The sequence below is a fragment of the Ovis aries genome, chromosome 24 (genome assembly GCF_016772045.2).
Source record: "Ovis aries strain OAR_USU_Benz2616 breed Rambouillet chromosome 24, ARS-UI_Ramb_v3.0, whole genome shotgun sequence".
Lineage (NCBI taxonomy): Eukaryota > Metazoa > Chordata > Mammalia > Artiodactyla > Bovidae > Ovis > Ovis aries.
The window spans coordinates 28,956,796-28,970,363 of record NC_056077.1 but is presented as its reverse complement, the minus strand read 5'-3'; the positions used below and the strand labels follow the sequence as shown (position 1 = coordinate 28,970,363).

Genomic DNA, 13,568 nt, shown 5'->3' with positions numbered 1-13,568 from the left:
TTTGATTCCTGGGTTGGGAAGATCCACTGGAGAAGGAATATACTACCCACTCCAATATTCTTGGGCTTCCCTTGTGGTTCATCTGGTAAAGAATCCACCTGCAATGTGGAGAACCTGGGTTCAATCCCTGGGTTGGGAAGATCCCCTGGAGAAGGGAAAGGCTACCCACTCCAGTACTCTGGCCTGGAGAATTCCATGGACTGTATAGTCCATGGGTTTGCAAAGAGTCAGACACTACTGAGTAACTTTCATTTTCTTTTCATAAATCTAACAAAGTACAGGACTTATACGCTAAAAACTATAAAATGATTTTTAACAAAATCAAAGATCTAAATAGAGACAGATCATGTTCATGATGTAAATAATTAAAATCCAATGAGATCACGACAAACCCGTTAGAATAGCTAATCTAAAAAATGACAACACTAGGTGCTGGTTAGGATGCAAAGAAACTGGATTTTTCATGCACGGCTGGCAGAAATGTGAAATAGTATTTTGTTGTTGTTTAGCTACTAAATTGTGTCTGAATATTATGATTTCATGGACTGTAGCCCACCAGGTTCCTCTGCTCACGGGATTTCCCAGGCAAGAGTACTGGAATGGGTTGTCATTTCCTTCTCCAGGGCATCTTCCCAACCCAGGGATCGAACCTGCATCTCCGGCTTAGCAGATGGATTCTTTACCACTGAGCCACTTGGGAAACCTATAAAATAATATACAGCCAGTCTATACAATAGTTTGACTTTTTTTTTAAAGAAAACCTACAACATACACTTACTATATGACCTAGAAATTACATTCCCGTGCATTTAGCCCTGAGAAACAAAAACTTATGTCTACACAAAAACCTGTACAAGAATGTTCAAAGCAGCTTAAACGGTAACAGCCCAAAAGGGGGAAAAACTTTTAACAGTTAAATGGTTAAACAAACCATGGTACATCATCTCTACCATGAAATATTACTCATCAATAAAAAGGAATAAACTATTAACATGTGCAGTGAGTCACATGGAACTCAAGGGTATTATGATGAGAGAAAAATGTTGACCTCAAAAAGTCACATTTTCATGATTCTATTTATATGTGATTCCCAAGATCACAAAATTATAAAGACAGAAAACAGGTTAGTGGTTGACAGACCTTACAGGTAGTTGGGGATGGAGGGTAGGTTGGACTCAAAAGGGGTATAAGGATCCTTGTGGCAACAGACTAGTTTTGTAACTTGATTGTGGTGGTGATTAGATGAATCTACGTATGATACAATGGCAAAGAGCTACACACAACACAAATGAAGGTGTTGAAAACTGGTGAAATCAGAGTAAGGTCTGCTGACTGTATTCATGTCTATTTCCTGGTTGGTTGTCATCTGCTTCCTGGTTGTGACAATGTGCTATAGTCATGAAAGGTATTTATGTCACTGGGGAAAAGCAGGTAACAGGTACATGAGAGCTTCTGGACTATTTTTGCAGTTTTCCATGAATCTGTAATCATTTCCAAATAAAAGGACATGCTATTCCGATCTCTTCTCTGGCTGTCTTCTGGTATAACAGTAAAACAACAGCAATGCAACTGCAGCTTATCCTCCTGTTCTGAAGCCCTGGAATTATAAGCAGAAACGGAGCAATCTCCTGAGAAAACAGGGAATGATAAACAGTTGATGATTCTGACCTTTCTGCTCTCAAATGACCCTTCCCAGCTTCTAAGTCAAAAGAAAGAGCCACTCCAACAAGTGTGAGAAGCGGCTACTTCATAAGAAGTTGTATTTTCATTTCTTACACTAGGCACTACTGTAAGAACAGAGAACAGGAAGTGACTGGAAAATTATGAGGTCTGCACACTTCAATACCAACAATGTAAACAAAAAGAAGCACCAAAAAATACACAATAGGGAACAATCCAAACGAGATTTCTATTTCCCTTTGGATGGATGTCCGTGTTGTTCCCTTAGAGTGGTGGCTCTCAAAACGTGAGTGCAGAATACTCACCGTAATATTTTAAAATCTGGAAGGAAGAGCAGTGATACTGGATAGCTGCTGGGTACCATGTCAACTAGCAGCTTGAGAGAGTTTACAGTTTCAACATTAGGTTATGCTACATTTCTTTCCATCATGTCTTAATAGATGGAACTGCTGGTTCTTTCTTTCAACCTATGATTCTTGGGGAGAAGTTACTGAGGCACTAGGGAACTATGAACGAGAAAGGGTGCGAGTTCTGTGCTCGGGTACGGACACCCCAGGGTGAGCATACTGGAGTTCTCACCTTGACCACGTCTCTCACTGACCGTGCTTTCTAAGCACAAATTGTTGACTCCATCATCTGATATCTATATTCTACTCGAACTGCTTGCTGATACTGCAGTGAACTTATCCACTCCCTACCCTAAGTCCCTGAACAAACCAATAAGAAGCAATATGCAAACAGTACGACCTCAGTGAAGGTCACCGTCAATATCACCCATGTACCCAAGTCAGAAACCAGGGGGTCACACTTGACTCGGCAGGCCCTTTAATATAATAGCCCTCATTCAGTACTTTCCCAAGACCACCTCCTCCCCATGCTCCCCCTTCACATCAATTTGTTTCAGACCCTCAGCATTTAGCCCTCAGACTGCTGGACTTTCACAACCCTTTTTAACTAGTTTCTCTGTCTTGCTATTCATCCTCTATAATGTTGTTGGAGAAACTTTTCTGCAGCTCCAATCTGACTGTGTCATTCCCCTTCTTAAAACTCTTTGGTGTCTGCCCACGCCATATGGAAAAAAGCACAGTTAGGATACCATTCAATGCCATCAGCGATCTTGCCTCTGCCAAATCACCCCTGCTCCTTTTAGCCCTTCTCTTGACCTCCTGCCACACCAAACTACTTTGGAGTTGTCCCAATGTGCCAGGGCTCCACATTTCCTCATGGACCACATCTCGGCCATCATTTAAGACCCAGTCAAACAGCAACTCCTCTGTGAAATCTCTCCTGATGGTACCATAGTCCCAAGAATGCTCTCCTTTGGGCTCCATTCTAATCTTTCATCATTGATCTGAAATAATTTGGGGGCATTTATTTGTTTAGATGTTTGTCTTTTTTTGGTAGACCATTCTTGAAGGCAGGGATCTTTTTTTTAAACTCATCTTTATGTCAGCACAGTGCCTGACACACCTGGATATTCAACACACATTAAAGAAAATAACGAAGATCAATCTCAGACTCTCTCTTCTGTCTGGCGTGCACTTTGTACCTATGTCTATTGTTGCATTTATCACACTAGATTTCAGTAATTTGCTTGGCCACCTTCTGAGGGCTCCCCGTGGATAGGTGCAGGCCAATAAAAGCATCAGTAACAACTACTATTTACGAACTGCTGATTTTATTTTAGGTTCCCTTCTGAGTACTTCAAATATATTAACTTTAATCTTGACTATAACATCTAAAGTCAGTATTATTAGTGTCAGTTTTGAGATGAAGTTTAGAGAGGCTTAATTGAGTGGAGGAGAGAAGAAAACAATCAGGCAATATAGGACAGGACAGCAGTTCAAAATAATTATGCACTGAATGCATGTTAATAGTAATCTTTAGTACATCCACTAAAAGAATAGAAAGAATATACAATCCCCAGCCTACCTGGAGCGAAACTAAGACCTACTAAGGCTGAGAAAAGGAAAAAAGTGCAGAAAGGGAAGGAAGAGGGGTTCCAGAAGAAGCTCGAGAGGCAGACAGAGACTGATCACACAGGATGCTGGAGGCCACATTGCAGGATTTTGATTTTCATACTAAAAGCAATGGGAGGTCAGTCAAAGGCAGCAAGAGATCTACATTCTACAAAGACTTCTTTGGCTATGGTGTGAAGACCAGACTTAAGTGAGGAAGAGAGAACTTTGCCACCATTGTCAGGACTATTTCCAGGGCACTGCCCCTCCAATCAAGTAATTTTTTTAAAGGCACTATCTTACCTGAAAAAGAAACAGTGATTAAAAAGCTAGAAAATAAAATTCTGGTTTTTGGCTTTAATTTTTCAAGATTTACTTTGTAAGTTGATTGTCTTTCAGCTACTTTAAGGAACACTTCAAATACTAGGTGGCTTTTATTTCTTTGTTCCCTGATGCTCCCAGAACACACTCTTCTGTCTAAATATTTTAAGTTTGACAGCTTATTAGGTCAGATATATATAATCTCACTGCGACTAAGACATGAGGGCCTTTTAAACTCCTGTTTGTTTGAGCCTAGATCAAGTGACATTTTAATTGAGTGCTTCTAATATTATTAAATATCATTAACCTATGAAGCTGTTCTGGAAGCCACTTAGGTTGTGGGGAGGAAAAAGTGAGACTCATGTTTGAATTAATGAAGCCTGACTTGACTTGCATAAAAAACATTTTTATAAGAAAAGGTAAGCCCATTCTTTATTACCTTTGGGGTATTAATTTATCTTTATTGTGATATAATTCAGAAACCATAAAATTCAACTTTTAAAGTATACAATTCGGTGGGTTTTTGTACAGCCACAAAGTTGTGCAACCAACATCAGTATGGAATTCCAGAGCATTTTCATCACCCAAAAAGAAATCCCATACCTATTAGCAGTCACTTTCCGACCTGCTCTTCCCCCAGCCCCAATCAACCACTAAACCACGTTCTGACTCTAAGGATTGATCTGTCTGGACATTTCATATAAACAGAACCATATATCATGTGGCCTTTTGTGTCCATTCTGCATCTAGAATAATGTTTTCAAGGTTCAACCATGTCTACCTTTTTTAAAAAAGGAGAGTATGAACAGAAAACTAAGCACAGAAGTAAAATGAGCCTCTGAGTATCCATCAGTTGGCCTCAGAAGCCCCCAGCCCACCAACACACCCACACACTTCTCACCTAATACCATTCTGAATCAAACCCAAGACACTATATTATTTCTGTATACATACTTCAGTAAGGGCATATCAGTATGATTGCTATTCTAACACTGGACTTCTTATTGGGTATTTTATTTCTTTTTAAGAGCCTGCCTCTACCAAAAACTGAATTCTTCCTTTGCTAGGCATTATTTACTTTTAAAATACATTAAATTTTGGTACTTTTTCTGTGTACTAAAAACATTAAAGAGGAAAAAGGAAAACTAAAATCCCAGAAACATTTCTGTGGAGGCCAGGATTCAAAGTGATCCGAAATTTGATAAACACCTCAATATTTCTTCTGACAGTCAAAAACTATCATATGAGGGTTGTTTACTATTTTAGCGTTCCCTTGTCATTCTGGGTAAAGGACTAGAGGTTATTACAAGGGTGTTTTGTTTTGTTTCTCAGGATGCACCAATTACAAGCCAGAAGGCACTTCAAGTGCCTGAGTCAGGGCTGAAAATGAAGCAATCACACACAGAAAAGGGGGTTTACGAGTCCAACAAACAGAATTCAGGGTTTTCTTAAAGTTCATTATAGGAAAGGCAGCAAACAAGTAGAATTGTTTCACTATATTATTATTATTCACTTATTATTTCACTATAATAAGGTGAGGGGAAAAATAAAAAGAGAAGAAGGGAGCAAGAAGGACAAGGGTGATGGGAGAACGCATACCTGAGCTGTTCTTACCTTCTTGTGAGCTATCAGAAGACAGTTGGAATGCTCGTGTTCACACGCGACTTCATAGTCGGGGATCAGATCCACCAACTCACAGACAAAGCGCACCACCTCCTCGTGCCAGGGCACGTTGGCCATGGTAAGACTGCTCGCCGAACTCTCTCCACAGTAGGTAACACCCTGTGGAAACAGAGACAGTTACAGGCCTATTCAAATGTCACACAGTGACCCAGGCATGCTTCTAGAGGTCATCCAACAAACCAATCCAGGGCTTCCCTGGGGGCTCAGACGGTAAAGAATCTGCCTGCAATGCAGGAGACCCGGGTTCAATCCCTGGGTTGAGGAGATCCCTTGGAGAAGGGAATGTCTACCCACTCCAGTATTCTTGTGTGGAGAATTCCATGCACAGAGGGGCCTGGTGGGCTATAGTCCATGGGGTCATAGAGAGATCGGACATGACTGAGTGACTAACACACTTTCAAACCAATCCACACCAATCCAATCCATAGTTTAAAGTAAAGAAAAAGTAATACAGAGATGATAAAATTTGCTCAGAAGCTCATACAAGTAGCAAGTGACAAAGACAGCACTGGAGCTCCCAGGCCAAGGCTCTCTGCACTCTGACAAAGCTGGGGGCTTGGGTACCTGTGCTTTGTGCTACATCGCCGTCTGCACAGTCTACTCACAATAATACTTTTCAACCGATAGCGTACCTTTCCAATCAGATTCACTCATGCAGTGCAAGAGACTGACTGCCATGGGATTATAATTATGGAGGCACAGCTGACACCCACAAAAATTCAATGAAAAATCTATTGACTGGGGAAATAAGATGAGCTCCCATTTTTGAGTAAAGTTTAAATTTGAGGTTGGTAAGAAAGTGGAAGTCGCTCAGTCATGTCCAACTCTTTGTGACCCAATGGATGGTACATTTCATGGAATTCTCCAGGCCAGAATACTGGAGTGGGTAGCCGCTCCCTTTTCCAGGGGATCTGCCCAACTCAGGGATCAAACCCAGGTCTCCCATATTGCAGGCAGATTCTTTACCAACTGAGCTATCAGGGAAACCTGAGGCTGGTAAACTTTCTGTAAAGGGCCAGATAGGGATTCCTTTCAAATTATTCTCTAAAGAGATCACTTGGTAATATATTTTGTATGTGGATGTATATTGGGTTGGCCAAAATGTTCACTGAAGTTTTTCACATGATGTTATGGGAAAACTCAAACTTTCTGGCCAACCCAATATAAACACAGAATCATGCCAAAATGAAAATACATTTGTAGAAATACTTCTATATATATACACACACACATATATACATGTATCTACCCCTACAGAGATTCTCTCATTCAGTACAAATGCATTAAGATAAATTGGTTTTTAACTCTTTTGAATTCTACCTGACAACCCAAGCATCTAAGACCCAAAAGTTCCATAACTAATTTCTTTAACTGGTAAGTTACACAGTGATAAGTGATTAATGACTAATTTTCAATAATAAGGAATATCTTAACTTTGTAGGCTCTCTAAATACCTAAGAAATCAAACTTATTTGAAAAAAAGATTTGAATAGTCTAGATAAGCTGCTACTAAGTAGAGAATAAAATAAAAAAAGATGCTCTCTCTGAGATGCACACATACGCACAGAGTGGAGGGGACAGAATGACATTAAATGAAAAGCTCACAATGAGCAAAGCAGAGTGATCATGACCCTACAGATGGCAGAGCTGGGAGGGGGCCAAAAACTCAGATGAGTTCTGCAAAACCCACCACTCCAGATGGCTGTTCAAAGACTACTGTATACTACACTGAGATGACCTTTGCTGAACATAAACTAGAGGCAACTCAGCTTAATTACAATAAACTAGAGAATCTTCTCTATTAGCCCAATGATTTACAGAATTCATTAAACGGAGTTCGGGTTTTAGCTGAATAAAAAAAGCAAACAATAGTTTAAAAAATCTTTAAGAAAGCGTAGTTGGAAAATTGTACTGAACTTGCCCAAATGTATTAAAAACAAACAAAACTGATTTATTCATAAGTCAAATTAGCCATAAATATGAACTTTACTTCACTTTAAACACTGTTTATGATGGACAAATTATATGAATAACCAAGCAGATAGTGGCTAACTCAGAGGAATTTATTTTTAATATTTACTTAATTCACTGAAGCAGAGGTTTTAGGTAAGACCTTATATTCATGACAATGGCTTTGGAAAATAGTTTAATTGATTTAGCCACGCCGCTGGTGTAGTGGTTATCATGCAAGATTCTCAGGAGGCGCAGATTATGTTTTGTACTTGGGCTTCCTTGAGATTCAGCTGGTAAAGAATCACCTGTAATGCAGGAGACCTTGGTTCAATTCCTGGGTCGGGAAGATCCCCTGCAGAAGGGATAGGTTACCCACTCCAGTATTCTTGGGCTTCCCTCATAGCTCAGCAGGTAAAGATTCTGCCCGCAATGCAGGAGACCTGGGTTCGATCCCTGGGTTGGGAAGATCCCCTGGAGAAGGGAAAGGCTACCCACTCCAGTATTCTGGCATGGAGAATTTCATGGACTGTATAGCCTATGGGGTTGCAGAGAGTCGGACACGACTGAGCCATTTTCACTTAACATTGATTATTCAGCAATAATAAAGCACAATATGCTAAGGAGGGATTTGGTTTGGAAAGGAAATGAAAGAGTGATTGTCACAGGCCATCACTAGGCCTTCACTAATACTTTCTCTATATGTTCACATGATACCCTATAATTAACAAAGCATTTTCATGTAAAAATTCTCTTTCTAGCCAGACAAAATCCTCAGAGGTGGGCAGTATGGGTTACTTCCTGAGCCAACTACAGAGCCCGAGCCTTCATCGTGACACAACTGCACCAGGTAGAAACCAGTGAACTGGGGGCTTCCCTGGTGGCTCAGACGGTAGAGAATCCGCCTGCAATGCGGGAAACCTGGGTTTGATCCCTGGGTTGGGAAGATCCCCTGGAGGAGGGCATGGCAACCCATTCTAGTATTCTTGCCTGGAGAGTCCCCATGGACGGAGGAACCTGCCGGGCTACAATACATGGGGTTGCAAAGAGTTGGACACAACTGCGACAAAGCACAGCACCCACCCGTGAGCTGGTCTCCAGCAGCCGCCCCTCCGGTGCTCCCCCCTCTGCATGGGCTACTTCACCTCACACCACACTCCTGTCTACCGATGACCCGCCTGGACCTTATTCCTGATCACACTTGCCCCTGAACTGTCTCAAAATGTCTCCTTTTCCCTCAGACCACAGCTCTCTGCCGCCTTCTCCTACCAGCAAGACCCCCACCCCATTTATCACCAGCACCGTGTTCTTTCCTCCCAACTTTGAAAAAACAATCTCCTTAAGAAAACAGATGGGAACAATGTGGCAGCTGAAAGCGCTCACTCCAAATATCTGCAGGCTGAGGAGTGACAGGCAGACACAAAGAAAGTTCCCGCAGAGCAGGACCACTTAGGTGTCTTCATATTTGTAGTGAAAAGCACAACCCACACCATTACATTTGGAGAAGGAAATGTGACCCACTCTAGTATTCTTGCCTGGAGAATCCCAAGGACAGAGAAACCTGGTGGGCTACAGTTCATGGGGTCACAAAGAGCAGGACACGACTAAGTGACTCTCTCACACACACATCCCATTACATTACACTGGTGTCTTCTGGAGGGACCACTCTGCTCCAGGAGATGGGGGCCACCAGGTAGGTCTTTTTTACAGGCTGCTTAGAAAGTTCACCTGGGGATTTAAAGTCTATGGGAAGAGTAGTATTTTGGCTCTTGAAATTCTAATTACACTGACTGGGTATCAAAAGGCTCCTGATATTATTCTTTTGTCCCTGATCATTTTGAGGACAGAAGAAATGTTGTCTTCGTGACTTTTTGCAGCAATACATGTCACTGTTTTAAAAATGCTTCAATCACTGCCAACCCCCCAACCAACCCCAACACCAGCCAAAATTTCTCAGCATAGCACCTGAGGCCTTCTTACTAGACTCAGCATCCAGTCTCTCCCCAGCTAAAATTTCCACCATTTTTTTGATCTTCTGCCAGAAACCCCCATCCCATCTAATCCCAAATTCATCATGTCTTGTGCATATCTCTCATCAGATAACGGGCATAAAGATGTGTGTAAATCCTGAGCTCTCAAAGGGCAGAAACTGTACCTTGTTCTTCTCTGTACCCTCGACCAATCTGTTCTAAGATCAAGTCATACATTTCTTCCACGACATTAGACTTCGTAACTCTTTTCTAATACAAAATTTCCTTCATATCTTTCATGACTTTTCTGCTCTTCAATGATTACAAACCAACCGAAAGCACTGCTCAGGTATTGTTGCATACTTGAACAACTAACAGTTATAAGGAATTTCTGACCAATATGACCAATATTCCTTAACGTTTGTGTGCAGAAAGAGGGTGAGGTATGCTAAGTCATTTGTTTTGCAAGGGGCATTCTGCAAGGACTGAGCTCTGTCGAGAGTCACAGTGCTAATGGGAAGAAGGTTTTAAATCATTTGACAACAAATAATTACTGCACTTACTCGTCTCAAGGTGCAGTGCTAGGCACAGAATACAAAGACAGTATTTCATTTACAAAATGGATTATGCTATGAAAGCTTCTCAGTAAGGCAGATGTTTACAACGCCAAACACATTTTCTTAAACAAGTAAGCAAACAACGATGGTTAAGTTTCTCAGGCTAGCAAATAGAGGCCCATTTAAGCCTAATGAACCCAAAATACATGATAATTTACAGGGAATGGAACAGAGAGATGGTTTATGAGACTAAAAGTGAAAGTAAAGAGAAAATCGATATAATAAGCAGCTTCTATTGATTCATTTTTAATAATAGGCTTGATGGAAAGTGATCTAAGCAGTTATTGAACCCAGGCATATGTTACCCCCTTGAATTCTCAACTAAAACTATTAAATTGAAATTATTAGTCTAATTTTAATACTGAGGAAATTTAGGCTCAATGAAGGTAAGTAACCTGTCCCAGATGACATCAGTACCTTTAGGAATACAGCAAAGTTCACACATCTTCCCCACTGGAGACTATGAGAGACACGGCTACACCCTCCACATTCACACACACATCCAGGAAATCCAGGGAAAGGATATGAGTGGGATCTGAGAGCCCAGGTATATCACTATCCCAGTCATCTTGTGTTATCAATTTCACATCTTTGGAGCATTCATGTGACCCTGAGGTACTACTAAGCTTTAACACTAACTCCTTTTGAAGGCTGGACCCTGGGAGACTTATTTTTTTTTTTACCAAGAGATAGATAAGGGATGGGCTTACCTGGTAGCTCAGACGGTAAAGAATCTGCCTGCCCATGCAGGAGATGCAGGTTCATCCCTGTGTCAGGAAGATACTTTGGAGAAGGAATGGCTACCCACTCCAGTATTCTTGCCTGGAAAATCCCATGGACAGAGTAGGCTGGCAGACTACAATCCGTAGGGTCACAAAAAGTTAGACACGACTGTGCAACTAACACTTCCCTTCACAGGTAAGAGATGAACCTCCAGGCGCCACTGTGTCAGTGTGTGAATTTTTTCCTAATTCGTCTGCTTGCTAAAGGTCAAAGGGCCTAGTTTTCTGCCTTCACACCCATATCCTGTCTCTAATGGAGCTGCACCCACTCAGTACAACCGGAGAAAGCCCACACACAGCAACAAAGACCCAGCACAGTCAAAAACCAATCAATCAACAAAATTAAAATTAAAAAAAGGCCCAGATACTTGATATTAGAGTCAAGTGACCATCACATGCTTTCTCCTGGTACAACACAAACTGTTTTCTGTTACCCTATATTTTATAATTTAAATATGACATTTTACATCATGATTAGATTACACACTTCTCCAAAAATTTTTCAATTAAAAAAAAAAAATCTCTCCAAGTAGCTCATTTTACTTCTGCAGATGTGGCCTTGCTCAGCAAGACATCCATTTCCCAAATAGCATATCCAAATTTAGACACAAAATCTGTACCTATGGTGCTTTGATGAGGCCTGGCACGTGGAGAGAGCGCAGAAATATTTGTTAAAGGCAGGGATAAAACAGTAAAATGGAAATCTTGTTTGAAAGAAACTATGTCATTATAACATCTCAGCTACAGGCAAGAAGGCTTCATCTGTTTTCAAGTTATAGCAATAGTTTGCCCAAATACAAAATGTCCATCAGAGAATTACACTGTTTACAAAGTGGTCATCTTTCATTAAGAAATTATTCTGGTTGATTCTTTCCAGATTATAAAATATCTTGTTCATTACAGAAAACAGGACTGCAAAGAAAGAAGGAAGGAGAAAAAAAGGTGATGGTGTGATCCAGCCAAGTCGCTTAATAATAGATGTTTTACTGCAATATAATTTGAAGCAACATTCTTTAATAGCTAAGTCATAAATTAAACCACCACTAATCCTTGACATTGGCAAGGCCTTGTTAAGCCAAGGCATATATTTAAGATGTAGTTTGTATCTTTGCATCATTAGAGTTCTTGCCAAGAGGAGCCTTTTGAAATTAAGAACAACTTTAAAAGTGTCTTTGACCTGACTAGAGATTGCTACACACTCCGACAGCAATATTTCATCTGCTCCAGCCTCCCCATCCCTCCAGAAGACAGTCATACAGAACGCTGAACTTACTAAAAGATAGCTCTAAAACTGAAATATCCTTTGACGTGACAGAGTGCACCCAGCTTCATAAACATGAACGGAAGAGTGGAGCTCTGAGAGGCTAGGTGAATTTTCTGGTCACTTTCTCTCATTTTTGCGTATTCTTAGTTGTCCATGAAAGCCTGGCATATTATCTGCCTGTTAATATTCTACAGCTTTAACTACTTACTATCTCATGCTGATGACTTCCAAGTCATTATTGCCAGGCTTGTCTCATACCCAGGACTCCAGGTTTATATAACCTATGGCTTATTTGAATCTACCCTTAGATATTTAAAATCTATCTCTAATTACTCAGGCTGACACAAAACTCATGAGATCACTCCCCAAATCGGCCTCCCTTCTCCGTTGGTCTTTTCCACATCAGCAAACCGTTCCACATCTACACGGTTGCTTAAGCCAAAAACCCAGGTACTATTTTGATTCCCTTTGTTCTGTCATTCCCTACATCATCTAACAAGTTCAGTTGGATCTACTTTCAAAATTCATCATGGAAGCACCCACTCCTCTCCAACTATATCACCAAAGACCTTCCCCAAGCCGTCACACCTCTTGCTTGGCAAAAGTTTTGTTACTGGTCTACCTACTTCTACTACTGCCCTTGTAAACCAACTCACAGAAACAGCAGGGTGATCTTTTAAAATCATGAATCAGATCTCATCACTCTCTAGCTTTTAAAATCCTTTCCAAGTACACCAAGTATAAAAAAAAAGTTTTATCATTAAACTTAGTATAAAATTTGATTCTGTTATCCCTGTGTGAAAGGCCTAACAAAATCTGGCCCCAGCCCCCTTCTCTGATTCATCTTGTACCACAGCCAACTCCAACCGCCCCAGAGGTCACAAAGGCCCTCTTGCAGACCAGCTGTGTCATCTGCCCAGAAGGCTCTGACCCCAAGCCTTTGAATATTGTGTTGCTTCTTCCTACTCAGGTAGCAATTTTTAAAAGAGCCATCTCCTCAAAAAATTTTCCTGCTTATCAAATCTAAAACAGCCAACCACAATATCTAGCGAAACAGCCTATCCATGTATCCTCTCACACATCAGTCCACTTACAGGCATCTATCCCAAAGAAACATGGGCAAAAACATGACATTAAATGTCGCCTGCTGGAAATCGGCACCAATGAAATAGTCTTGAAATGCAAACACACACACTCACTCACACACACACCCACTCACACACACACACCCTTGATCAATCTTCTTTTGATCTAACTACTAACCCACAGAAAATGGGGCAAAAGAATATATAATAGGGCAAAATCTAAAATTTAAATACAGGGAACTAACCAGGATAAATGAC

General features: G+C 40.8%; 1 protein-coding gene across 3 annotated transcripts in view; it reads right to left on the bottom strand.

Annotated features, from left to right (window-relative positions):
• Positions 1 to 13,568, bottom strand: part of LOC101111335 (S-adenosyl-L-methionine-dependent tRNA 4-demethylwyosine synthase TYW1) — a 142,780-nt gene that overhangs the window by 17,859 nt on the left and 111,353 nt on the right. For all 3 annotated transcript variants that reach the window (XM_004020949.6, XM_060405875.1, XM_060405876.1), the window contains exon 15: positions 5,574 to 5,741. In XM_004020949.6, the coding sequence (XP_004020998.2) occupies positions 5,574 to 5,741 (168 nt within the window). The remainder of the gene's footprint in view (positions 1 to 5,573; positions 5,742 to 13,568) is intronic.